This window comes from Hirundo rustica, chromosome W (genome assembly GCF_015227805.2).
Source record: "Hirundo rustica isolate bHirRus1 chromosome W, bHirRus1.pri.v3, whole genome shotgun sequence".
NCBI lineage: Eukaryota > Metazoa > Chordata > Aves > Passeriformes > Hirundinidae > Hirundo > Hirundo rustica.
This window is the reverse complement of record NC_053487.1, coordinates 19,674,285-19,700,289: the sequence shown is the minus strand read 5'-3', so window position 1 is coordinate 19,700,289 and position 26,005 is coordinate 19,674,285. Positions and strand designations below refer to the sequence as shown.

Below are 26,005 nucleotides of genomic sequence, written 5' to 3'. Positions count from 1 at the left end.
TGAAAAAGGAATCTGAAATTTTAATTTTGTGTTTCCCCTCTTTTACTGCTTCCAGCTGGAGTTCTTAGCATTACACTGAAACTTATGTTCAACCTTTACTCCTTGAAGTATTTGTGTTTTTGGAATTTTAATGTGTAACCTCGTGGCTGCAAATTGTGTGCATTGGAGGGAACAGTTTGTGTACTGCTTGTTTATTAGTGTGTAAGGCCTGAGGATCAATGAGGTTTTGAAAAAAAAAATTAAGCCAAATTTTGAAATAACTTTTACAGAGCTCCAGGCTTTTTTTCGACAACAATAAAACACAACCCCTTCTAATTATTGCTTATTTCTTCCAATTCCAGTTCTTTACACTCAGAAACCTCGCTGTGTTTATCCTTCCATGGCAATCCTTCATTTTGCCTTCAGATCTACCTTTGTTAGTGCATTTGTGATATTTATAGTCTTACTAGTTGTGAATAAAGGTTCACAGGCCTGAAAAAACTTATGTGGAAGTTAAATAAAGTCTGACTGTCATGGGTTAGTACAGTTTGGTTTTTTAGTTATAGAAGAATGTAGAATAATTCTCCAGGTCAGGACCTGGGAATTGCTTTAGAAAGGACAGGGACCTATCAGAGGGTTAGTTGGAATATTGGCATCTGTTCTGACCACTGAAAATTGTCGGCTACGACTTTGGGAAGTATCATATAAAACCCCTTGATTTCCTGTAGGTGGGTCCTTTTCCTTCTTTCCTTTGGCCAGAGAGAGACAGGTAACATCGAGTTAGACCTGCTGCTCCCCCCTTTTTTGGGGGGAGATGGCCTGAGGCCTGGACGGATTCTATCAGCTCCCGGGGAGGGGGGGGAAGGAGAGGTTGCTGCTTTACAACAACTACTTTCTCCAAACTTCCCAGGAGCAGGGAGACATCTCTGACGGGCCCCTGATAAGAGCTATGGGCACCATTTAGGCTGAGGCCACCCCGATTTACACTGAGGGGTGGGCTGAGAAGGCATTTATGATCCTGCCTAGTTTTTTTGTGATTCCTGACTGCCCGGGTGCTCTGATCTCTGATGTTTCTGCATGAGTTCTTCCTCCCTCACCAGCTCAGCCTTGAACATCTAATACCGTGAGCTACAGAGGGAGAGACAAAGACTCTGGGCAGATTTAACCCTTTCCTGGCAACATGAAGCTTCCAGAGCTTGGCCCTTCTCTGAGAGAGTAAGAAAAGACAGAGTGAATGTAAAGAAAAAAACAGCATGAAGTCAGTAGAGCAAGAGTGAAAAGACTATTGGGACAGAGGGTTGAAGAGTTGGTTGTTCCATTCTTACTTGAGCCATAGAAATGAACTCTATATTTAGATCATTCCTTTAAATCATGGGAAAGATGCATTTGGGGAGATGATTGTTTTGATTTGTGTGGATTTGAGCAAAGGTGTTTGTGATGGACTAAGTAATATTAATCTTATAAGATGCTTGAACAGAGATAAAGATGAGAAGCCCCCTGTGCCAGTGAAGAAGTGAGAAGATATCTCTGTACCTTGAGGTGAAGAATCCTTTGCTTTGGAGTTATTCATCTTTAAAAGGTGACACCCCAATATGCAAAAGTCTAAGACCCATGACCCATAAGCAGCTTGGGAAACTGCTCCTGGGAGGGGTCACAAAGGCAGGTTTCCCCGGGCGGCTGTTTTTGTAACAATTAAAAAACCCACAAGAAAACTGTTCTAGGTTGTCAGTGGGATCCATGACTCTAAGACAGACTCTTCCTCTAATAAACTGATGAAAGACTATTGTCAGATAGTGAAACTGACTGAAAATTACAAGTTTTGTCTCTTTATGTTGTTTTGTAGGAAAGTGAACAGTTTGTAAGGGGAGGGAAGAGTGTTTTTGAAGTTTCATTCTGGGTGGTTTTTTTTTCCAACTTTCTGTTTTTCTATTCTTTTAGGGTATGTTAATAAAACTATTTGTTAATTTTAAAAGTTGAGCCTGCTTTGTTTTTCTCCTAGTCTCTCTCCCACAGAAAGATTAAGTGCCAAGACCAAAATTTAGTGAACATGAAACCACTACACTGAGGTAATAGCAAATCGTTCTGTGTTATATAACATACACTGCAAGCATGCTAGAGAAATGTGATAACTTCGGTAATCTGAAAAATTGATAAATGTGACAATACCAAATTTTACACTGTATTAATATAATGTGATGTGAAAAAGTGCCTGGTTAACCCAGAAATTATGCTGGCAACTTACACTGGTAGCTGCATATCTGCTAAATTCAGTGGCAGTGAATTAAATATCTCCTAAGGCACTTGAAACCTGACAAGGCTTCTGAAAGCTTGTAGGAGCAGATGTAGCAGGGAAAGAGAACTGTCCCTATGGGATCCCTCACTTTTTATATACAACTCCACTTTATTATTTTCCTTGTGTATAGGTCTGTCATAATGAAAGATCTGTTGATCAGTCACACTTGAGGTTCTGCTATCAGTGCTACTATTCCTGCTCCTCCTGATTTTTTTTTCCAAGGAAGTTTCCTTGATGTAAAACCACTGATTTGTGATAAATCTTGAAATCAGAATTGCAGTGAGCTGAGCAGAAAATCAGAGCACCCTCAATATGATCATCTAAATCTTGTGATTTACATTTTTTTCTGGGAAATGAGGGGCTAAAATATGCTGATGGAGCAGGATGCCTTGCATAAAACCCCTGGAAGTGGGAACTAATTTTTCTGAGTGGTGCTGACAGAAGGCTGGTCTGCCGATTTGATTGTGACCTTTAAGATCTTATTTGAAATTTTGCATCCTTTTACAAAAATTAATTAAGCAAGATGAGTCTGCAGCTAATTCTTGTGTCAGTGGGTGGGAGAGGAAGATGAATCTCCCCCTCTGTTTTGGCCACTTTAGGTGTAGTGGTTTTTAGGGAAGGAAGACCTGGAATAGGGATAAAACACGTGGACAGGTAACACCCCTTGTAGGTCTGGGTTAAAAGACAATCCAGTATGGCATTCCAGACTTTTAAAATATAAAATAATTAATACAATCAGCTTGCAGGATGTACCCCAAGTCATTTATACATGGCAAAAACTGAGCAGAATGGTTTTGCTTAGCAGCAATGAAACTGATTATTAAGGAAACTTTGACAGATTTATAATAGAAAAAGAGGAAATCACCAGAGATTTTTAATTAATTTTAGTATGAGTAAATTAAAATATGAAACATTTATCTTCCAATTCACTTGAGCTTTGTATTTCCCTTCCTCCCAGCCCATCTTAGCGCTGTCAGGAGTCCTCTTGGGGTACTCAGGTTCTTCCCTTTTCCACTCCTCTTTTTTTGCTTTATCTTTTTTCCCTGAACTGATGACTCTCCTCACAGTAGCAGTAATCTGTTAATAGTCCCCAGATGGCACGGCCCATTGTATTTCTGTATTTCATTAATTTCCTACTGGTCTAGCTCTCAGTCGCACATCTCTTCAGACAATATTTCAACCTTTTTATTCATGCAGCCTTTTAAGTTTCTTGTTAATGTGTTTCATGAGCACACTCTGCCTGCTATGGCTATGAAAATGAAAGGGAGCAGTTTGGGTGTAATGTGAAAGAAGCCAGTTTTTAAAAGGCAGGGAAAAGGGAAAATAACATCCTGAGACTTGGAAGGTGAAGTGGTGGAGGAGCTATAAAGGGTTTGGAGGTGGATTCCCAGAGAGACTTGATGTTGTTCAAGAGAGAGGGAAGCAAAGGCTGCTTAAGATGAGAAAGGACTGAGTAATTAAAAGACAAGGAGAGTGGGACTGAAAGACAAAAGCAATTTATGTGTGTGAGGCTTCACCAAATAGAACTGGGAGACAAATGTAAATTTGAGGAAGCTTTTAATCAGTTTCTGCCTTTAAGTTCAAGGTTGTAGTGGTTTCACGTTCACCTATTTTGACCGTTTCCAGCCAACGCACCATTTTGTGTGATGGTTTGAGTGTTTACTCTGCTGTGAGATAGGATTAGGAGAAAAAGGCAAAACAGGCCCAAACTTAAAGGTAGGTATAAATTTATTAACACACACCAAAAGAAAAAAAAAAAAAAAAAAGAAATCAAAATGAAACTTTCAAAACACTCTTTCTCCCCCTACAAACGGTTCACTTTCCCACAAACAATATAAGGAGACAAAACCTGTGATTTTCAGTCAGTTTCACCATTTGAAAATAGTCTTTCATCAATTCTTTAGGAGAAGAGTCTCTCTTAGAGTCATGGATCCCACTGACAACCTAGAACAGTTCTCTTGTGGGTTTTTTAACTGTCACAAAAACAGCCGCCCGGGGAAACCTGCCTTTGTGACCCCTCCCAGGAGCAGTTTCCCAAGCTGCTTATGGGTCATGGGTCTTAGACTTTTGCATACTGGGGTGTCACCTTTTAAAGATGAATAATTCCAAAAGCCAAGGGTTCTTCATCTCAAGGTACAGAGATATCTTCTCACTTCTTCACTGGCACAGAAGGCTTCTCATCTTTATCTCTGTTCAAGCATCTTATAAGATTAATATTACTTAGTCCATCACAAACACCTTTGCTCAAATCCACACACAAATCTTAACAATCATCTCCCCAAATGCATCTTTCCCATGATTTAAAGGGATAATCTACATATGGAGTTCATTTCCATGGCTCAATAAGAAGTCCAGCCTAAAATGGAATGGCAAACTCCTCAATCCCTTGTCCCAATAGTCCTTTCACTCCCACTCCACTGAGTTCATGCTATGTCTTCTCTACGTTCACTCTGTCCCTTTCTTCTCTCTCTCAGGGAAAGGTTAAGCCTTGGAAGCTTCATTTTGCCAGGAAAGGGTTGAATCTGCCCAGGCCTGAGGTGGTCATGTGATCTCTGCCGGGCAGCAACCTCTCAGGCCAAGGGATCTCAGAGCTGCTGGGCTTCCCCCCCTCCTTTCCACTCTGCCTGGGAGTCACTGGAGGGGGCCTGCCCACCCCTCAGTGACAATTGGGGCAGGACTGGCCCAACCTGGTCCATAGTTGTTATCAGGGGGCCCAGTGGACATCTCTCCTGGCCTAGCTGGTTCCAGGGTAGGCTTTAAAATTAGCTGATGTTAAGCTACAGCCTCCCCTGCCAGGAGCCGATGGAGCCTGGTCAGGCTTTGGGCCAGCTCCCCCCCCCCAATGGGGGAGACAGAGCAGCAGGGCCTGGCTGGCCTGGGCCGCTCCAACAGAGTGACCCCGACTCGGTGTTACCTGCTGGCAAGCCAGAAGGAAAAGAAAGGAATTCCCCGGCCTTCCAGGGCTGATTTTATGCTTGTGTAACCCAGAGGTGTATACCTATATTTAATTGGCCAATCCGGCCATCAATCTTAAAAGTCAGTCACTAATTGTTTTTTATCATCCGTGCTAAACCAACACAAAGGTATATCAGCAAATCCAGCAGCAGACAAAGAAAATAATTTAAAGTTCCAAGTGGGCCTTGCTCACATCTCTAGCAGTTGGTGTCCTTGAGGTGAGCAGAGTGAAATCATACAAGTTTTCCTGGAGGATGCCCCTGGAATGAGGAGTCTTTTAGCTGAGGTCTGGTGCTCTAAAACACAGCAGAGTAGTGTTCACATCAAAAGCCATGTTCTTGTTTGTGCTTCTGAAAAGGCAGGGTTTGCACTGGAGCTGGGTGTGAAAATTTGAGCTGTTTTTCATCCAGGTGGATGGTTCAGCACTGCTGAAGCTGCAGGAGCACCTTATCTCCACTTTGCCTGTGGAATGAGAGAGAAATTAGAATTCCTCATATTATAGTCCATGATGTCTTTCAGTTATGGAAATAATGTTGAGATGCTTCATGTATTTATGAGACATCATAGTTGTACATCTTCCTGAAGTGTTTCAGATTTTTTTCTTACTGCAGTTGGAAGTTGACTCTTCCATGGACCCATCAGAGATTGAGTCTATGGAGACACGGAGCCCTGGGGATACACTGCAGTGGGAGAAAAGGTTGTAGGAAAGTTCTGAGAAACCTTTGGGCTGAAGTAATTGAAAAACAAGGACTGGGAAAAATCTTATGCTAGTGCACATCTAACTTTTGGAGAAATATAGAGTAAAATCTATTTTATGGTTTATCAACTTGGTAATAAAACCTGTGGAGGGGATGAATTTTGATGCTGTTTCGGAGGAGAGGAAAATGGCAACGGCACATACTTGGAGTGGAGTTAAAATAGTTTAGAAGGGGATGGAGTGGTGTAATGGTTTTAATTTAATAAAACCGTGTGGAAACACCAATTAATGTAGGGGGTTTAGTATTTATTCTCTTTTTGTGGGAGGGAGAGATTAGGAGAAAAAAAACAAAGCAGGCTTAAGCTTAAAAATGAACAACAACAAAAAGGTTTATTAACACACACTAAAGAATGAAAAAAAAAGTTGAGAAAAAGAAAACTTAAACTAAAACAGAATGACACTTTAAAACACGCTTCTCTCCTCTTACAAACTATTAACTTTCTTATTGAACAACATAGAAAGACCCAACTTAGGGTTTTCAGTCAGTTTCACTATTTAGGCATAACCACTCATTACTTTTTAGGAGAAGAGTCTCTCTAAAATTTTATGAAGACGTTTGCCACAAGACAAAATAGTCCAGTGCTCCTAATGTCACACATCTGCTGCTGCCCGGAGTTTTCACAGACTGTGATGTTCTATCAGCAAAGCTTCTCAGCGTATCTTGGGTACTATTTACGAATACTTCTTCTAGTCTAAAATCATCTTTGTCTCAAAGGCTGAGACCTCCTTTTTAACCTAAGAGCGGGGGCTTTAAAGTTCCCAAATAAATCTCAATTACATCAGTCCTTAATTTTGATTAGAATAGCATTCTATCCAACAACACTAAGATGCTGCAAAGAACAGTCCATTTCTCCATAGTTTACCTTAGAGAAGTCCAGGTAAAAATGTCCATTTCTTCAATCCTATTCCAATATTATTAGTTCTTTCACTTCTAATCTAACTGACTTTATGCAGTGTCTGGTTTTATGTACCTTCTGTTTTTCTTTCTTCTTTCTTTTAAGGAAGAATTGTGCTTTAAAAGTTCAGTGAAAAGTGCATATTATATGGCTCTACGCAAGATATTTACTATATGTGTTGTATTGTGTTAATTGTTGGTGTTGTATTAATATTTTGATAGTATAGTAAATGAAGTTTTGTAGTTAAAATGTAGTTTTTATGTACCAACCACAGGAAAACGTAAATCGTTCAGAGAAAGATTTAGAGACTCTTCTCCTAAAAAGTAATGAGTGGTTATGCCTAAATAGTGAAACTGACTGAAAATCCTGTTATGTCTTTCTATGTTGTTCAATAAGAAAGTTAATAGTTTGTAAGAGGAGAGAAGCGTGTTTTAAAGTGTCATTCTGTTTTAGTTTAAGTTTTCTTTTTCTCAACTTTTTTTTTCATTCTTTTAGTGTGTGTTAATAAACCTTTTTTTTTTTGTTCATTTCTAAGCTTAAGCCTGCTTTGTTTTTTTTCTCCTAATCTTTCCCTCCCACAAAAAGAGAATACTAAAATCCCTACATTGTTTAATCATAAAACTGATGAAAAGAACATCCATCGAGGTACTATCTGTTATCAGTCAGGTCTCCAAGGATTTTTCCTTCAATCCTGGAAAAAGAAACTTGTTTTGACCTCTTTGATTTCAGTTTAGACTCAGTGTATTTAGCAACCTGACCTTGCTGAGACAGACTTGTCCAGGAAAAATGGAAATAGTAATGTCTTGGATTATGTAACCTAAAAATGTGTATTCTATTTCATCTGTTGAAAGCTGTTTTTTGGGAGATGTTTTTTCCTCGTCTCTTGTAACTCCAGAGGGGAGGGGGGTGGATGCCTTCTGATAATGGCTCAGACATTAAAACCAGGTGGGGCAGTGTTTCTTATCTCTTTCACCACCCCTCCATCGTCCAGGGACACATCTTCTGATAATGGGCCATTAGGGCCCACTAATGACATGACTCATTCCATCATCCCATTGTGAGATGCTCCACCCAGTGGGGGAGGAGCCACTGTTCCTAGCTAGATAAAAACTGGGACTGAAGGACACAAGGTATCTGTTTTCTCCACTGGATGCCCGTAGGGAGACCGGACCCATCTCGTCGCCACTGGACTTTTTACAGGACCATCTCTACTCCACAGAACCACATCTGTTACTCCAAGAGGACTTATTTGGACTGCTTCCAACACCCTGACCACCAAGGTGCCAGGTCATATCCCTGACTCTGTCAGGGTTTTTTCCAGGATTTTTGTTTGTTTCCTTGCTTGTTTTTTTGTACTACTACATTTGTATTTTTCTTTTTTTTAAATATTCCTAGTAAAAAAATGTTACTCCTATTCCCATATCTTTGCCTGAAAGCCCCTAATTGCAATATTATAATAATTTAGAGGGAAGGGGTTTTACATTCTCCATTCCAAGGAAGGCTCTAGCTTTCCTTGGTAGACAACTGTCTTTCAAAACCAAGACAAGGAATTTCTTGTCTCTGTCTCATATTCTTGTCCCTGGGCTGAAAAGTGCCCAGCAGGACACTTCCACCTCTCTTGGCTCCTCAGTGGCTCCAGATCTCCAGAACTGACCCAACCATCAGTCATGGTCTGGAGGAATTTTTTTCTCATCATCTCTTTGTGGTCGGTAACTTCACTTTGAAGTGTGACCACTGTTCTCATATTTTCATCCCCTAGTGATTTTTTTTCCTCAGTCCACTGAAAAGCCACAACTGTGAGTCCATTAAAGGTTATGCAGTATCTTTCTGAATAAACTAATATTTATGGACAATTTTAAAGGGTTTTGTAACAAATTTCTCAAAAGTACTATCCAAGGTTATGACAGAGGAAGATAGTTAATAGATTATGAGATGGAATATGAAATTTCCTTTAGTGTTTATGTCTTTCTTACAACCAGCAGCCTACCAGAATAGCAAGGAATGTAGTTTCTTTACAATCAGGTGTTAAGTCACAGCACATTAAGTTCCTAGAGTGGAGAAACATTGAGAGGGATGCACCAGTCTGTTCTGGAAGATGTAAATATGCTACCAAAAATCATCTTTACTGAGGAAATTGGCACTCGTGTACCAGGAAGTATCAGGGGAGACATTAATTCATGTAGGGGATTTTTCAGCATGGAGAAGGCTCTAAGTGAGGTATAAATTTTTTGTGGGATGTCCTTCCAGAGACATGAATTTTGATCTGTGAAATTGGATGGGACCATCTACAAAGCTTTGGCCAGCGTGGGCTCAGCCCTGCACTGCTCAGCATGCTCTGGCCAGGCTCCAGCAGAGCACTTAAGTTTGATTTGAATCATGAATATTCCCGTGAAATCAATTGGAGGATTAGCATTTTACAGAGAAGTGAGGCAGGCACTTAAGTTTTTGGTTGAATCAAGGCCACACTCACAAATCATCGCTGCAGTGATTCCTGTATTAAATAACGGCTGGTACCAAGGATAGGACCCTCCACAATTGTTGGAAATGAACTGGGCAGGAGACTGAGTTAACTCCTTCAATGCCTTTATTTCCAGCTCTTTTTGGCGAGGGAGGGCTCAGGGATGCCTACGCCACCGCTGCTCTGACCAGACACCGCTGAGGAGGAGGTCCTTGTCGACTTTGCCACGCAGCCGCAGAGTCGGGAGCCTCGCCTCACGGGAGTCCATAGGTCTTGATTCAGGCTCCTTGGGTCTAGGGGGTGTCTCTCTGCGAGGGTCTCCTAAGTTATGGCGAGATTCCCGAAAGTGGTTAGAGGATGTCAGAGGGTACCTGAGCTCTTTCCTCACCCAACGCTGCTTTTTGTTTTCCCGAGGCTTGAGTTGGCTCGTCGTTCTCAGGGGTTGTTGGTGTCTGCCGCACTTCTGTCCTGCCTGATCTCCATAATGGGCGGTGCTAGACGCAGGCGAGGAGGGGGCGAAGCCTCTAGGTCGACAGGCAGGCGGGGAGGAGCTGATACAAAGTAGCAGGCGCGGCAGCGGTGGCTTAGGCTACTTAGGGAGTAATGGGGCTCAACTTATAATAAGGTAAAGGGGTGTTAGGACTGTCTGGAACTGGGAAGCAATTGTGGAAATACACAGAACTGGGGTCTGGGGTACAGAGAATAAGGTAAAGGGGTGTTAGGACTGTCTGGAACTGGGAAGCAGTTGTGGAAATACACAGAACTGGGGTCTGGGGTACAGAGAACAGTTAACATCAATACATCGAACTGGTAACTTATACATATAACATCAATACACAGGATCCAAGCAACCAATAATTAACAATAAACAGACTAGACTCATAAAGGTAGCACCTTGGGATCTCTCATTTCTCTCAACAATCACACCAAAATTCATTAAAAAATATTTTTCAGATATCTTTGTGTCCAGTAGTCTTTTCCATGGGAGAGGAGTTCTTTGGGTGGGAACTTTTTTTCCAGTTATGATTTCCACAGATTCCAATTATCTGACAAACATCAAATGGGAGATAAATCTAATTAAACTTCTACTTTAAAAGAAAATGTGCTTGCTTTGGAGAGTTGTGCAGACTGGCAGCTGTTTCAATTATGAAATTAAACAATTACAGTTGGAAGGGACCCACAGGATCAGCTCCTGGCCCTGCACAGGACCATCCCCAAAAATCCCACCCTGTGCCTGAGAGCATTGTCCAAGAGCTTGAGACACATCTCAAAAAGATTTCCTGTAACTGTTAAGGGTTTAACCTGAAAAGTAGGAACTGCTGAAAGGTAGTGAACAACAGTGGCTCAGAAGTAAGGTAGACATATAAAGTACAAAGTTCTGCACAAAAACAGAGGAAAATGACAGAATGTAGAGCAAAATATCTTGGCTAATCAAGCCTAGGATTTCTGGTAGCAGACATGGAGATAATAAAGGCAAACACAGAGATAATAAAGTGATTAGATTTGAAGTCCTGAATTTCAATTAAATTTTATATTAATATATAAATTCTGCATCAGAAACTTGGTTAGCAGGATTATCACAATACAGTCTTAGAGAAAAATTAAAAATAATAAGATAATCATCATCAACATTTATTTGATGTATGAATTTTCATATGTGCATTGCTTTAGATAGTTCTGCTAAATTTTGAATTCATATTAGTATGGCACTAAGACTTTAAAGCAAGCTCTAATAAGGAGCAAACTTGCAAGAAAACAGTGCAAAATTATTAACTTCAGCATTTCTAGTAAAAATAATCACATAACCATCAGTTCTGGATTCTCACAGTGGCATTGGGAAGTGAGGACATAAACCATCAGGGTCTGACCTCTGCACTCCACTAATTATGAGGATTTTTGCCCAAAGCAGGAGGAATCAGAACAGCAAGGAGCCTCTCTGACCCTCCCTACTGCAGTGCAATATAACTGTGACTTGGGAAATAATACAGATCCTGAAGCCCTCTAGAGGAAATACTAATTTTTCATTCTGTCCCTGAAAATGACTAAAGTAAGTCAAGGACATTCAAGTTTTGTAAATGTCTTTTAGCATTTTTGCAAGCACCTGATTTTTTTTTTTTTTTTAAGTTAGAATCAGCAAATTCCTCACAGGGAGAAAACAACATGGTTGGATGTGTGTTAAAGGTCATAATTTGAATTTTTCCAGTCCCACTGATATATTTTTAGGGAAAAGAAACACTGATTAGCATTGTCAATTCATCTACATTTTCAAGTTACTTAAACTACATTTGAGAATGTAACTTGTTATTGACAAAAAGATAGTAAAGGAAAAGTCCAAATTCAGTCTTAAACAGCTGCTGTGTTTAAGATAAAATTGACATGTTGTTTCTGAAGTCCTTTAGATTCTTAATTACAGAGGCCATGAACTAGGGAGGGATATGATGGTAGAGATGTCTTATCTAAAGTAGATCTCTTCAGAGCTTTTAAAAGGGAGACTCTTAATACATATAAAATATATGAAATATCTAAATTCATTTTCAGATTGAAGGTAATCAATAGTTTGTGCTCACTTCGGGGAAATAATGCACTTAACCTTTAATTTTTAAAAGAGACCAATTAAGACTGTGCAATGTGATTAATGCAGCCTGAAATTATTTCACACAAGTGAATCCATTTCCATAATTCTTTCCCTGTGCTGGTTTTGCATTTTGGACTGAGGTTGGGAATGCCTGGAGCTGGGTTTGGTGTTGTTTGTAGGGTGGGGTGTTTGGCTCCCTGATCCGCCCTGAGCCACAGTGAAAACCCACACAATTCCAGCAGAAACTGGAGCCAGGAGTGAAATCCTTTTATGCCATGAAACCATCCCTGCCCGGGGCTGGAGCCAGGGTGGAAGTGCCACCTCCACCTGCTCACTCCCCTGAGCCCAGGTGTCCGCTGGCCAGGTGGAAGCATGAACTGCAGCTCAGTGCTCCCAAAATCCTCTCAGTGCTGGGGTGATGCCTTTTCACAGGGCTACCTAAAAACAGAGGCCAGACAGAATTAAGGGAATAAAAAGCAGTTCCATTTATTGAAGGGTCTTCAGGTACATTTTGGGTAGATGAAGCCCCCCAAGGGCTACACCGAAAAATGGATGATGGGTCACGGGGTTCACACTTTTATAAGTTTGGTCCATTTGCATATTGGGGGTTAATCTTCCAATTACAGCTTCAGGTAATGAAGTTATTTACCCCCAGTTTGCTCCTCCTCAACTCACTTCTGTTTACATCTCTCAGGCCTGAGACAGTGAGAGGTCCTTGATTCCCAGGCCTGGAGAGTAATTGCTGTGTCTGACCAAAATGGGAAAGCAGCAGCTGACACTGTATATGGAGTTTAAAGTTATTCACTAAAGAACTGTAGGATTACAAATATATGAAAAATATAAAAGCTAAAATCCTAAGGCATCAGGAGCGGCCAGGATTGTGCTGTGTCTGTGGGATCAGCACCCCAGCTACATCTGCTCTTGGCTGCTCTTTGGGTGGGATACACCCCAGGTCAGTGCAGAGGAGCCCAGCTCATCCAGAGCTGCTCCAGGTGCAGCCTCTCCACTCCTGAGCACTGTGGGATGGAACCCTTGGTTGTAAATGGCAACACTTCCTTTATAAATTATAGCTATTATAACCCACACAGAAGAACTTTTCAAGTTTGTTGTTTTTTGGTTTTTTTTCAAGTTTTATTTTTGCTTTTCCTAATATTTAAATATTGGATAGAAAACCTTGGATTCTGCATGCACTGAGTGTTTCCATATGTGCTGAGAGTGATTGAAGCAGCCAGATTTACATTTTAATTTACCAAGTAGTGTTCCAGGAAGAAGAAATTGCAGCAATAAGCAGCACAATGCATTTTAATGGAGAAATTAATAATATCTTAATTTCTTAGGATGAGGTTGTCTTTGTTTTGTGTGATATTTCTAAAAGTTCAGGAAAATAGTAACTTAGAAAAAAATAATCATGCAATGATTTCAAGAAAAATTGTTTCATAAATATGAAAGTCATGTGTCTGACCTTTTTGGACTATCTCAGTCTTGATTTTCCTGCTTTTTTCTCATCACAGCTCTTTTATACAGGAACCTGTAGTTTGTACACTCACCTTTCCCAGTAACTCATTGTTTCTGTGTTACACTTTGCTTGATCCTGTTAGAGCAAACCATTTGCTCAGTGAGCTTAAGGAGCCAACAAACCTCTCCTGTCCTTCATGTTTTGTTCTGTGCCTTATATGAAAAATAAACCAGAGAAGAATTTCCTTTGTTGAGGCTTTACTGGGGATGGCTGTGAGGGAAGTGCAAAAGAAGCCATGGGGAATGTCCCCAGAAACATTATTTCATATTGTGCTACTTTTGCTGACACAGAATTGATTTGCCCTGCTCATAGAGTATTTTTACAGTTATTACATTTACCTTTTCACCAGCAGCTCTATTTAGAGGGTTTATGGACAGCACTTACACTGACGTTACTATTGGGTATCTCTTACGCCTTGTCTGATGACTTGAAAGAAAAGCTTTAACTATTTACCTGTGCAGAGCATAAAAATAACTGGGAATGGTAGTTGGGAACTCTGCAGTTCTTCCAGCCTGGTGCTTCCTTGTCAGAGAGATTGAAATTGAAGCACTAGACCTGCCCTATGTCTCTTTTTTGCATGCTGCCATGCCAAAGATTTAATAATTTTAGGCATTTTAAAAAGTCTTATTTCAAATATATGAGTGAATGACATCCTATGGCTTTGGAATGTTTTGTAATCACTTGATTTTTACCTCTTTTTTGTACTGAATTCTTGCTTTGCTGGATGGATTTTTCTTATACATTGAGTTGTAATCATTTTATTCATGGACTTTAGGCTATATAGTTCTTTAGATATGATAAGATTCTTGCTTGTTTCATATTACTTCACAGAACTATTTAATCTTGGATAAACTATGTCCAGATCAAACAGCAAAACATTTAGAATTCAGAATTAAAACACAAAATAATAGTGATTTAAGATGTAGTAATATATTTCATCATGAAGTTGAAGCCAGAGACTTAATCTATCTTAATCTGGCACTGCATGAAAAGTGGTAGTGAATAAAAAATTTCTAGCTCTCATTTTGTTCAATAACAATCATAATAAATTTGTCTGGTATCAACATGGAACAGAAACATGGAATAAAAATGGGGAAATGTAAGGAAAGGGAAAAGCTTCTTCAGGAGGACTTACAGACTGATGAGTCTTTCTTCTGGGATTTCTTCCCATTTGCCTGCTTTTGTTAGTTTTGTATAGTTCATATCAATAAAAATATGGATTCCTAGATTGGGAATTGCCTTAATTGACAATTCCTGCCAACGACCTGACTTTTAACTGAGCTCCCCACTGATTGCTAGAGCTAATTCCTCCAAACTGCTTAAGGAAAGAGCCTCATTTAAGATCATTCAGATTTACAGAGTCAACAGGATAACATAAACAAGCACTGCCATGCTGTGAGTGGCATCCTTGGGAAAAAAGGAATGGGAGAGGTGTGGGTGAAACCCCAGATCGACTGATCCACAGCCTTTGCTGAGTAGTTGCCAACAGAAGCCATCACCAAAGCTTCTGAATATCCCTGGGAAAAGATCAAATGCTCCCCCTTTTCTTTATTTCTTGCAGCAATCTGATTTTTGGCATCTCTGTGAAGAAGTGTGCAAGGAATTGCCAAAGCCACCTTCTGCTTTGGGAATTTGCATCTTGCAGGTGTCAGCTCTGACTCATGAATTAGGTCATGGACTCATAGCTGCTAAAGAAATTAGGTTGAGCAAAAATCTGATTTGTTTGGGCTTTTCACTCCAAATGCATACACTGGATTTGGCTGTTCTTTTTATATCTGGGATTTTTAGTAAAATATGTCAGTGAAGTCGAAACGAGACAATGTATTTTGGCACTGAAACATCTATAGCACTTTTTGTTTGATTCTCCTCTGTCAGCTCTCTATCCCCCTCAGCTTTGCAAGAGTTAGCACTTGTTGGGAGAGGATGTGACCCAGGGATTCTGCCTGTTTGGTTGATTGAGAACATTCTGCAGCTGTAGATGTGGCTCAGAAAATGTTGGTTTTTTAGACATGTTCTGGCTGGGAAGTCACTGTTCTGAGGCATCTGTGACACTGGGGTTTGACATGCTGATGAACTGATCTTCATGTGTAGCCCTGTTGCAAAGTGAGTCAGAGATACTTTTAGGGCAGGACTCATTTCACAGAACTTTAAATGTCTGTCTTGCTATTACATGAATTTTGTCTGACAAGTTACTTCCTCTCTATTAATTAGCTCAGACAGGCTCATTATCTCATTCTTCAGTAATTTTTTTCTTCACATTTAAGACAGGGACAAATGGGGCATATCCCTGTATTACTTGTACAAGAACTTCCTTGGCGTGAGGGTTTTGTTTGATTTTGTGTGACACCAAAGTAGTTTTTTGAAGGTCAATCTGTGATCAAGACTTTCCTGTGCAGACTACAAGGTGGATAAATCCTCAGAAGCATGGAGGAAGGAGCTTTCAGTTATATTTATTTGTTCTTGTACTTTTGCTTTTAAGATCAGTGCTTGTAGATGAGACATGGTTAATGCTGCTCCTTCTTTATTAGACTTGTTAACCTTTCTAAAATGGAAACTGTCTGGAATAAACTCACCTCAATGTGTTCAGGCTCCAGTGAAGGAAATACTGATTCTCTGATGTTTTTCTTTCTGCCTAAAAATTGTTCCTTTTTCCTGGTGGTTTTCGGGTTTTTGTTTGGTTTTGTTACAGTGAGAGGTTTTTTCCACTGCCATCTTTGATAGCAAGTAGGTATAGCCTGGAAAGTTGTGGCATTTATGACCATTGCTATAGCCAAAGCCAATGCAGTACCACTGCATTATAATATGACTGGTATATACAAGCGCCAAGGGAAAGCTTATGATTTTGTCTCCCGTGAGTCTCTGATTCAGATGCTAAAAGTATGTGATTATGTGTTTGTCCAGGATGGATTCTATGAATCTTATTGTGCTGGCTTGAAAGCAAAGCCAGCAAGGGACTCCAAGTCAGAAAAAGCAATTTAATAGGAGGGAAAAAAAAAAAAAAAAAAAAAAAAAAAGTACAATAAAATAAAACAAATGCAATAGTACAAAAGATCACTGACAGAGTCAGAATACAACCTGATACCCTGTGGTGGTGGTAGCAGTCCAGATGAGGTGGTCTTGTTGAAGCAGTGTTCCTGCAGAAAGCTCTGGTAGCTCTTGTCCTCTGGGAATCCAGTGGGTAAGGCTGCCTGTGCTGTCCCAAATCCCAGATTATATCCAGATGGGAATGCTTGGCTCCTCCCCCTGGGCAGAGCATTTCACAATGGGCTAATATCATTCTATGAGTCATGCAATGGGTCCTTGATTGCCCATTAAACAGAGATAGCTCCCGGAGGGAGTTATCTGAGTCATGCAGCAGGGCATTGATGGGCCATTAACAGAAGATAGTCTGGAGGGAGGGGGCAAGGGAAACACTGCCCAACCTAGTTTCAACAGCTCATGTAGATGGTGATAGAATACATACTTTGGGCACATCTTACATTGTAACCTAGGACACATCAAGAATCCATGCAACCTATTTGAATTGGCCCTGAATGTTGTGACAAATGCTTAACTAACTGTTTTGAGTTTAGGCTCAAAATAAGATATACAGAGCAAAGCATTTGTCACTTTGAGATGTATCCCATTAATTAAACAACCCTGCTTGTATATACAGGACGAGGTTGTGTCTGCCTTCGGACAGTAATTTGTGCATTTGTAACTTTGTCAAAATTAAAGGATGGGATTTTTCCTATCAGGCACCTGTTGTATTGCACCAACATATAAAGGTGAACTTGACTACTGTTCAAGAAGTATCGCCTGTGCCTACAGGGATGAATTTAACTTTAGTTGCACAATTATTGAAACACCATGAATTAAAAGAAATTTTTAAAGAAATTAAAGATGAAAGAAAGATAACTTTGATTACAATACATCATGACACAGAGACTATATGGAGAGTATTTAAAAGGTTAGAAGAAGGCCCATCCCATCATTGGTGGGATGTGCTTTCTGGGTGGTCACCAACCACAGCTGTTTTGCTCAATACCTTGGTTGTCTTGGTTTGAAAAGACAGGTATCCGCTAGGGAGAGGCGGGGCCTCTCTAGGAATGGGGAATTCCAATCCCTTCCCTCCAAGTTATTATAATTTAGAAGATTAAAAAAACTTTTCAGTCAGAGCTATGGGGAAAGGAATAACAGTCCTTTATTAGTAAATATAACAGGACAAACAAACAACAATTGCAATAATAATAATAATAAACAGAACCAAGAACCCCGAGGGGCTTTGTCTCACAAGCCTTGGGCAGTCTGATCTCTTGGGACCCTGAGAGCACCAAGCCGAAACGGTGGAAAACTCCGGGGCTGATGACTGGAAATGGTGGGTTGTCCCAGCAGGCAGGGGTGTGTCCCGGCAGGCAAAGTGAGCAGTGCTGAAGATGATGCGACAGCTGGACAGGGGCTGACCCAGCTCCAGCAGAGCAGGCGTGGGGCTCCGAATTCCTGGGCGCTCCAGCAGATGATAGAATTCCCAGGACCGGACCCTCCATCAACAGTGGACTCCTCATGCAGCCAGCAGTCGCCTGACCGTCCTCTCCAAGACTAAGGGCAGAAGAGACCACCCTCAGCTCCCGGAGCCCTCGAGCCTTTTCCTCCCCCCTAAACTAAGTGATCTACTTCTTTTGTGTGGGTCAAGTACCCTTTAAGCATCAGTATTTAGTCTCTTAGCAACTTATGGGGGGGGGGGGGAAATTCTATAGGAAAACTTAACCCCCAACATTGGTTCACCCAATTATTGTTTTGCTTATTTTAATTGCTGTAAGTTTGATTGTGTTTGTTATAATACTTGTTTAGAATTGGAAAATGCTGAAGCCAGTAGCAGCTTTAACTTCAATATCAAGAGCATATAGTACAGTTTTAAAGGACCCCTACCACACAGCTTTGCTAGATGAAGAATAATTTACATATTAGTAAAAGAATTTACTAACTTTGAAGAAGGAGTGGGGAAATGAAACATGATTTTAAAGAGTTAAGATTTTAGCTGAGGGTTAAAAGAAATTTATATTGATCAACATATAAGTTAGATTAGTAAATGGTAGGTTAATGATTATTAGATGCCTAAGCTAGAGCTAATTGTTATATTTTGAGTATGTTTATAGAAAAAGTGGAATAAGTGAACCGTCATAAGAACAGATTGAAACCAGTAAAAACAATGGCCAGCACCTGGACTTCATATCAATCAATCACGAAGCAGGGGACCTTGGATCGTGCCAGAGGGTCACAGAGACCTGATGAAGACTCTCCTGACTTCCTCCTTTGAGACCACTGACCCAATTGGAGACCACCGACCCAATTCAAGAGAAGAACTGCACACGCGTGAGGGACTAATAGCCTCATTTTAATACAGAGCAGGGATGGGAGGTGCTGGAGTTATGCATATGTATTGTATGTAAGATTTTGGAAAATAAATAGAGGGCAAAGAGCCTTGTTCGGTGCGGCCATGCCATTTGGAGATGACTCCCATGCCACCCGCTGGTGAATAAACATACCGCTTTCTAACTTTAATTAGCTAGGGAGTCTTTGTGATTATATCGGTTTTTAACGACTCAAATGGGGAGGATGAGGAGCAGGGAGCCCTCAGAATGAAGGGCCAGAAATGCAGAATTGCTCCAAGTGTCGAGAGCCCAGCTGGATACTGGAGCTGAGAGTGTCTGCAGCGGGCTTGGATAGGGCAGAATCCCGGTGCTCCTGTGGATCCTGGCACTCTCAGGAGAGGAGAACGGAGCAAGGGAAGTACCTCATGGACTGCCCAGCCTTGAGCAGTGGCCTGACTCCAGTGGAAGAGTTTATGCCCAGTGCAGTTTGTGATATGTGACCTAAAGTTAATTTGTGTTAAGTATTGTGATATGTAATTAATTAGTGTTAAAATGTGGTGATATGTAATATAAAGTTAATCTTCGTTCGGTCAGATTTAAGATCTGTAGAACCTAAAGTGTGTTTAGGGTTAAAGAAAAAAAAGCTAAACTGCAAGAAGAGGACACGAGGATTGAAAGATAAGGAGGGTCCCTGCCGGGAAAAGCCTCAGGACAACCAACAAAACTAAAAGAATGGGAAAAATGGGGAGATTAGCCATGCCTCCCCCGGAGATGGGCCTGCTAACGACCGAGCGATTAAGAGGAGATTGATATCTTATCTGTTCCAGCCCGATTTAACATTTCCAAACCTTCTCCGGACCCGGCAATCATGGCATTGTTCCACTCTGAGAATCTATTCAACTGACCTGGGACCTGAACATGAATACCTAATGAAGCTACTACGAAGCAAGAGCGCTATGGTCGCTGTCCACTCTCAGCGAAAGACTGGATAAAAATCAGCGGCTCTGGGCACACTGTGTGAACAGAGTGGATACGGAGTGATAGAGTCCGTTTCTGCGTTCACCCAGTGCCGAAACCCTGGGGTTCAACGCTGTTCCTTTTAATTGTGGCTGTTAGAGACTGAATTCAAGTCTCGAAATAAAATTCTAAATTTTGATTTACGGAATTGGGCTTGTTCATTCATTACAAGTTCCACCCACTTTGCAGCTTGGAATGGAAGCCAACATTTATGGTGTCCATTGGTGCCTGGGAAGCAATAATTCAGAGTGCTCATCCCACCCCAGTTCCTGTTCATGCAGATGAGGATCTGTAAATTCAAGCAGCACAAGTCTGCCTATATTTGCATCTAAAACATCCATCTGTATCCCTGTGAATATCGGAGTGACGCAGAGGAAAATCAGTCGGGAAGCAACATTTAAATGCATTCTACTCGCACAGTCAAGCTTTCAAAGTTCAGATAAGGCCAGAATTGAAGGATTCTTTTTTTTTTCAGAAAAAATGGATTTTTTTCCTTTTCTGTGTTTGTGAATTTCTGCTGTATCTTGAAATTTTAAATGCACTTTTTTTGTGAAATTCTGTAATCTAGCTTCTATATTTCTCTAGGTCAGGTTTGTGACATGTAGACTTAAAGATGCAAAACACTGCAATCCTTAGATTTCAAATATACTCTGAAGTTTAGGAAAGTTGAGGCCTGAAATATTCCACGCTTGGTGTTTTACAGTGTTTTCAAACATGTTCTATCTGTTTGTTTCTGAATTGTGGTGGTATGAAGATCCTTTTCTCCTGACGCTCTAAATAGTTTTCATTTTTCCTCCTGAAGAGTTTAAGAACAAATATCTGGTATTTGAGAGTCAACTTAGTGTGAACATGGTCCCAAGGATTATGCCTTTTCTTTATTTGGACTGAATAATTCTTGAAAAGCTTTTGAATGTCACCAGCAAAAATACCCACCTGATGATTTTCCTTGTTACACATTACATAAGAATTAGAAAGGCTCCACTGTGCCTGAGCCCAGGGTAATAAATCAAAGGGGTTTTGATCAAGAACACAGCTGAATTTATGTGTGCATTCAATAAAATTGCATTTAGGAAAAGGCATGAATTCTCTCCAGTCTCTCAGTCAGTCAACCAGTCAATTCCTTCCAGATCTTTCTAGCTAGCTGCTAAATATTGCTTTATATGGAAAATATCCCTTGTTCTTTAAAAAAAAACCACCAAACCAAACTTTTCTTTGTTTTCTGTAAAAATTACACTTGGACTGAACCTGTGGATGCTGTTAAATGCTGGATATATTTAAGCAGATCTGGATATATAAACCAAAGGTTGTGACAGGAGCAGAAGTTTGTGCTGCCTTCCCCAATTAATCAGAGAATTTCCAGCTCAGTAGTGAGTGATTTTATATTTCCTATGAGCGAAGAGCTGATTTTCTGGACTTGTGAGTCCAGAAACAACAGTACTACAACATTTGAAAATTGATATTTGTCTCTGTTTCACTTCTATCTGTTGATTTTTCACAAGTCACCATTCTGCAAGAGCAGAAATAGTGTTGTTTTACAGCTTTTATTAGTCAAATGAGGCACATTAATAGGTTATTAATTTGTCTTGGCAGGCCAAAATGTAATTCTTCTGAAAAACAGATCATCCCATCAACTTTCAGCTTTTGTCTTTTGGATCCAGGTCCCACAGACACTTCTACCTCAGATTCTTTATTGTGCATAAGCCTTTGTGCAACTGGGAGTTTAGTGTTGTGCTGTGTTCTTTTAATTTCTAAATATGTTTTTAATCAGGAAAAACATTGAATACATTGTCAGACCCTCAATCAGAGACATTTTTACCAGTGGGCTCTCACCCCTCTTCCAGCAGTGCTGAAGCCAGGAGTGGTCAATGCATTCCCACTGAACAGATTTCCTTCTTTTTCACCCTAAAACCTAAAAGCAATGCTGCATTTTCCTACCAGAGGGACTGGCTTTGCATCCCCTCATCTGTCAGGGAGTGCCCCTGTACGAGCTGTTGTGTCTGTGCCAGGCAGAGCTGGAAGGGACCTGCCCTGCCCTGCCCCTCCTTTTCACAGCCAGGGTTTGCTGTTCCAGCAGCATTTTCCCCTGGGAATTCTCATGGAGCAGCAACAAGCCCATCATTTGGGCAGGAATTTTTCAGGAGAGCTTACAAAACCAGCGTAGTTTTCAGTAAGTTGCAAAAATCCGTTAAAATACAGGAAAAAAAGGAGAAGCAAATAAATGCATGTAAGTGATGGAGAGATCCATGAAAAATGGGAAATTACAGATTTTGAACTTAGGAATTCCTTCTGGGATGGATCACACTTGACAGAGTTATTGCTCCTGCAGTTCTCCTGTGAGAGCTGCCCTGGCTGCACCATTCCTGCATAAGAGGCAACAACTTGGGACTTCCCTTCATTCATTTTATAGGAATTTTTTCAATAATTGTAATATTTTCAATATCTCTGTCCAATGGCAAGGAGAAGGGATAGATGTTTGCATAACATGGCAACAATGTTTGTGCTTTTAATGGAAACCAAACCTGCCATTTGTTGACACTGATTGGAAGATTCATTTTAATCTCAGTGAGCCTTGTTGCCCACAATATGTAGCATCTCTTATAATGTTTGCTCTGAGTTACTACCTAACTCTGATTTAGAGTTATTTTTAAGGTTTTGCTTTGTTTTTCTGTTTGAATTATTCTTTTTTTCTCAATTATGCATTTCTAAAAATAAACATTTTCAAGCTGATTGGCTCTTCTTTTCCTGTCCTTTCTCCCTAACAATTTTCTATTTTCTACCTCCTTTTTTCCCCATGTTTCCTTGACTTTGACTTTAGATGCTCTATTTGCAAAATCACAGTTTGCAGTCAAGATATCAGAGTTGCTTCCTTTTCCTCTGCTCTTTGAATATGGAAATAAAGTTTTCCTAGTCCATGTGGATTCAATATGATTTTTTTTTTAACTTAAAAATGGAAAGAGAGAATACGGAATCATAGTATTTTTTAGGCTGGAAAAGACCTTTGAGATCATGGAATCCAACCATACACCAGGAAAATGTCAGAGGTTTCAGGTGGATGTGGTTTATGGGATGTTTCCCGATTTCCCTCTACAAGGCCATTTTCTGAGCACAAGGGTTTACACAGCTTTTAATGCAATGTTCAGCCAGAGTTGCTTCCCAGCTGACTCAGCACTTGGGCTGATGGATAACTCCTTTTTTCTTGGATTGTCCTCTCAAATAATACTGACAGATTAGCAAATGTCTTCAACCTTCATTGATTTTCTGTTAAGGTGAGTTAATTCCTTGAGCCCATCTGGGTTGGAAAAATAAAAATTGTCCAACCCTTCAACTGTAATTTTCTCATCATGGGTATTAAGCCTTGGCTTTAAAGTAAAACATCCATGTTTAAACAATTTTTCTTCAATCATTTTATTGCACTCTGAAGGAGATGTTGGTTAATTACAAAAGTTGCACAAATAAAATAAGAATGTGCAGCAAGAGAACTGCAAATTTCTGTGTTTCATGCCTGACACTGATGCTGTGTATCTTGGGAATAGTGGGTTAATTTTATTTACCTACATCTAAGCAGAGCTAAGGCACCTTCCTTCTTTGTAGTTATGAATCTGAACTGCTTTCATACTTATCTGTAAACAGAAATGATGTTGGGGGAAAATGCATAAAGAGCACTAATGAGACCTGAGTGGCTTGAGGAAATAAATATTTCATTTGGTTTGGGTGAGTCAACATGAGCTCTTTCTGTACCCTTTCTAATTTCATCTTGGATATTTTCATGTGAAAACAATTGGAGCCCTGACAATAAAGATGTTCCTGATGCTGAATTCCTGCTTTGGAATGTTTCACATTTCAGTAACTGGCTCCCAGAGAGACAGAAAAGCAGAGAGCAATGGGCAAATCTTTCTTATTTTGTGTGTATTTATTAAGTGCTGTCATTCTTTGAGACAGCCTGGCCCTTTAATGATATATTTCTATAGCCTCTTGTCAACTGCCACACTGTTTGCACCAGTAAGTAAATGCCTTGTAAAGGTGCCCTGGGGAGCTATTACAGAGCAGTACAAATAATACAAATTTGATTTTTTGTTCTGCTGTCATACATTCTCCCTGGCACAAAGGCAGGTTTAATACATCTGACTGCACACTTTTCACAGTGTGGCACATTCACTCAGGTTTTCCTAAATCTCTCTTAATGCTACAAATGCTTGTTGTGGCCACTGATTCTAAATTGTTTAATTAATTTGCTTTTGTTGAAAATAATTTAATATCTAGTAGCAGTTTTGTGACTTTTTCTGAGTTTTGGGGCAATGTCCAATGAAAGCAAATCTGGGAGGTGTGGGGTTTGGAATTTTTGCTCTAAAATAGTTTTAAAAATTGTTCTTGAGCAAGTGGGAACAGAAACGTGCAACAGATTGGAGTTTAAAATGTTAAATAATAAACAGAGAATTTGCAGTTCTTAACCAGTGTAACTGAACTATACTTATGTAAAATCATTCATGAAATCTTTAAAACTAATGAACAGATGCAGAGAAGTTGTTTCCTATTTGCAGGCCATTCTAGAATAGAGAAATGGTTTAGCTATTAGTTACAGACTGCTGATCTGAGCTTTAAAAATCCCCCAAACTACCTCATACTTTTGAATTACACCATAAAATATGACATTTTTATCACTGTACTAGCTTTGTGTGGGACATAAGTGTAAGTGAATATAAAGCTGTGCACTTTACTTGGTAAATGAGCTTTATCTATAACATAATTTAGGACTATCAGTTTACAGAGTAAATAACCGGATTATGTTGAAAGAAGAGTTAATTAAATGAAACTGCAACGTATCCCCCTGTATTTACGGACTAAGGACAAACACATTGGTTTGTTTCATTCCATTCTCGTGTCATCACAGTCCTTTTGTCCCAACTGAATTGTGTTAATTAGGGTGTAAAGTGGTGACACCCAGCACACCCTCACAAGGTATCAGAACTCGTTTTCTCAGATGCTCTGTAAACTTGATGTCTATTTGATAATGGCTGTGTGCAGAAATTGTTTCAAAGCTCTGTCATAAATGCCCAAGTGGGATATTTCTGTGGTTTCTGGATCTCTGTAATTTTATGGATCTTGGATTTACTTACATCACTGCAGGGCAAATAACTGAGAATCAGTGTTTTACTTTATTTGGTAGATAAAGTTATTGAAGGTTTATTTTGTAGGTCTCTAGAAAAATCACGTGCACACCAGCTTTCTGTTGAATCTGACAGTCCTTGAGGAAACTCTGAGAGACCTCATGTAGCTTTCAGTAGTAGATCCCTGTTCAACTCATTGTTCTGTCTGGAAATTCAAGGCATGTGTGGTTCAGGAACAGATTCGGAGGAAGTAAAAATCTTTCAGTGTCGTTAATCAGTTTCTTCTCTGGTCTGAGAAACAAAATAATCTGTTATTCTCACCTTATCAAGCTTCAGGGTGAAATGGAACAAGTCTTTGTGCATGGATAAAATTGTATTCTTTGTTGGAGGTGTTGTAACAAAGCCATTTTTGTGTTGTTTGGATTCAGAAATCTGGATAAGCTAGGGTGAGGATTGGCAGTGGGTGTAGCAGAGTTAGTGTGGGTGGTTACTGAGCCTGAAAATCTCTTCCTGATCAGGGACAGCCAAACTCTATGACCTTAAAGAGTCCTGGAAGAGTTACAGGAAGAATTTGTTCCTAATCATAAGATAAACTTATATTTAAGTCTTTGTGACATCTCAAGAAAAAGGTTTTTTATAATGTCACTCTGTGCTGCTTTATCATAACTTCCCTCATCTCTGTGAAGGTTTAGAATTACTATTAAAATGTTTAAGAATGTTGAAAATAACATCAATAATATAAAAATCTCTCTTTAGCAGCATGTGCTGTATTATGTGAGTTAAATTATAATTTTCATCACACGTTTTCCATAATAGCTCCAAACAAGGAAGGACGCTTGCATTCCCAAGAAATTTCTGTATTTGTGAGCTACAGAACTGTTTCATTGGGTTTTTCTCTGCTCTCTGAGTCTGTGCTCTTGGCTTTTCTAACCAGGCCTTGATGATTGCCTCCAACAATACATCAAAAACTTTGAGAGAGAGAAGATCAATGGGGAACAGCTGCTGCACATCACTCACCAGGAGCTGGAGGAACTGGGAGTGACTCGCATTGGCCACCAGGAGCTGATCCTGGAAGCAGCTGATCTGCTCTGTGCATTGGTAAG

The 26,005-nt window shown here is 40.1% G+C and overlaps 1 protein-coding gene across 3 annotated transcripts in view; it reads left to right on the top strand.

Annotated features, from left to right (window-relative positions):
- LOC120764804 (connector enhancer of kinase suppressor of ras 2-like) overlaps positions 1–26,005 on the top strand; it is a 362,406-nt gene that overhangs the window by 116,044 nt on the left and 220,357 nt on the right. For all 3 annotated transcript variants that reach the window (XM_040088836.2, XM_040088834.2, XM_040088833.2), the window contains exon 3: positions 25,837–26,000. In XM_040088836.2, coding sequence (XP_039944770.1) covers positions 25,837–26,000 — 164 coding nt within the window. The remainder of the gene's footprint in view (positions 1–25,836; positions 26,001–26,005) is intronic.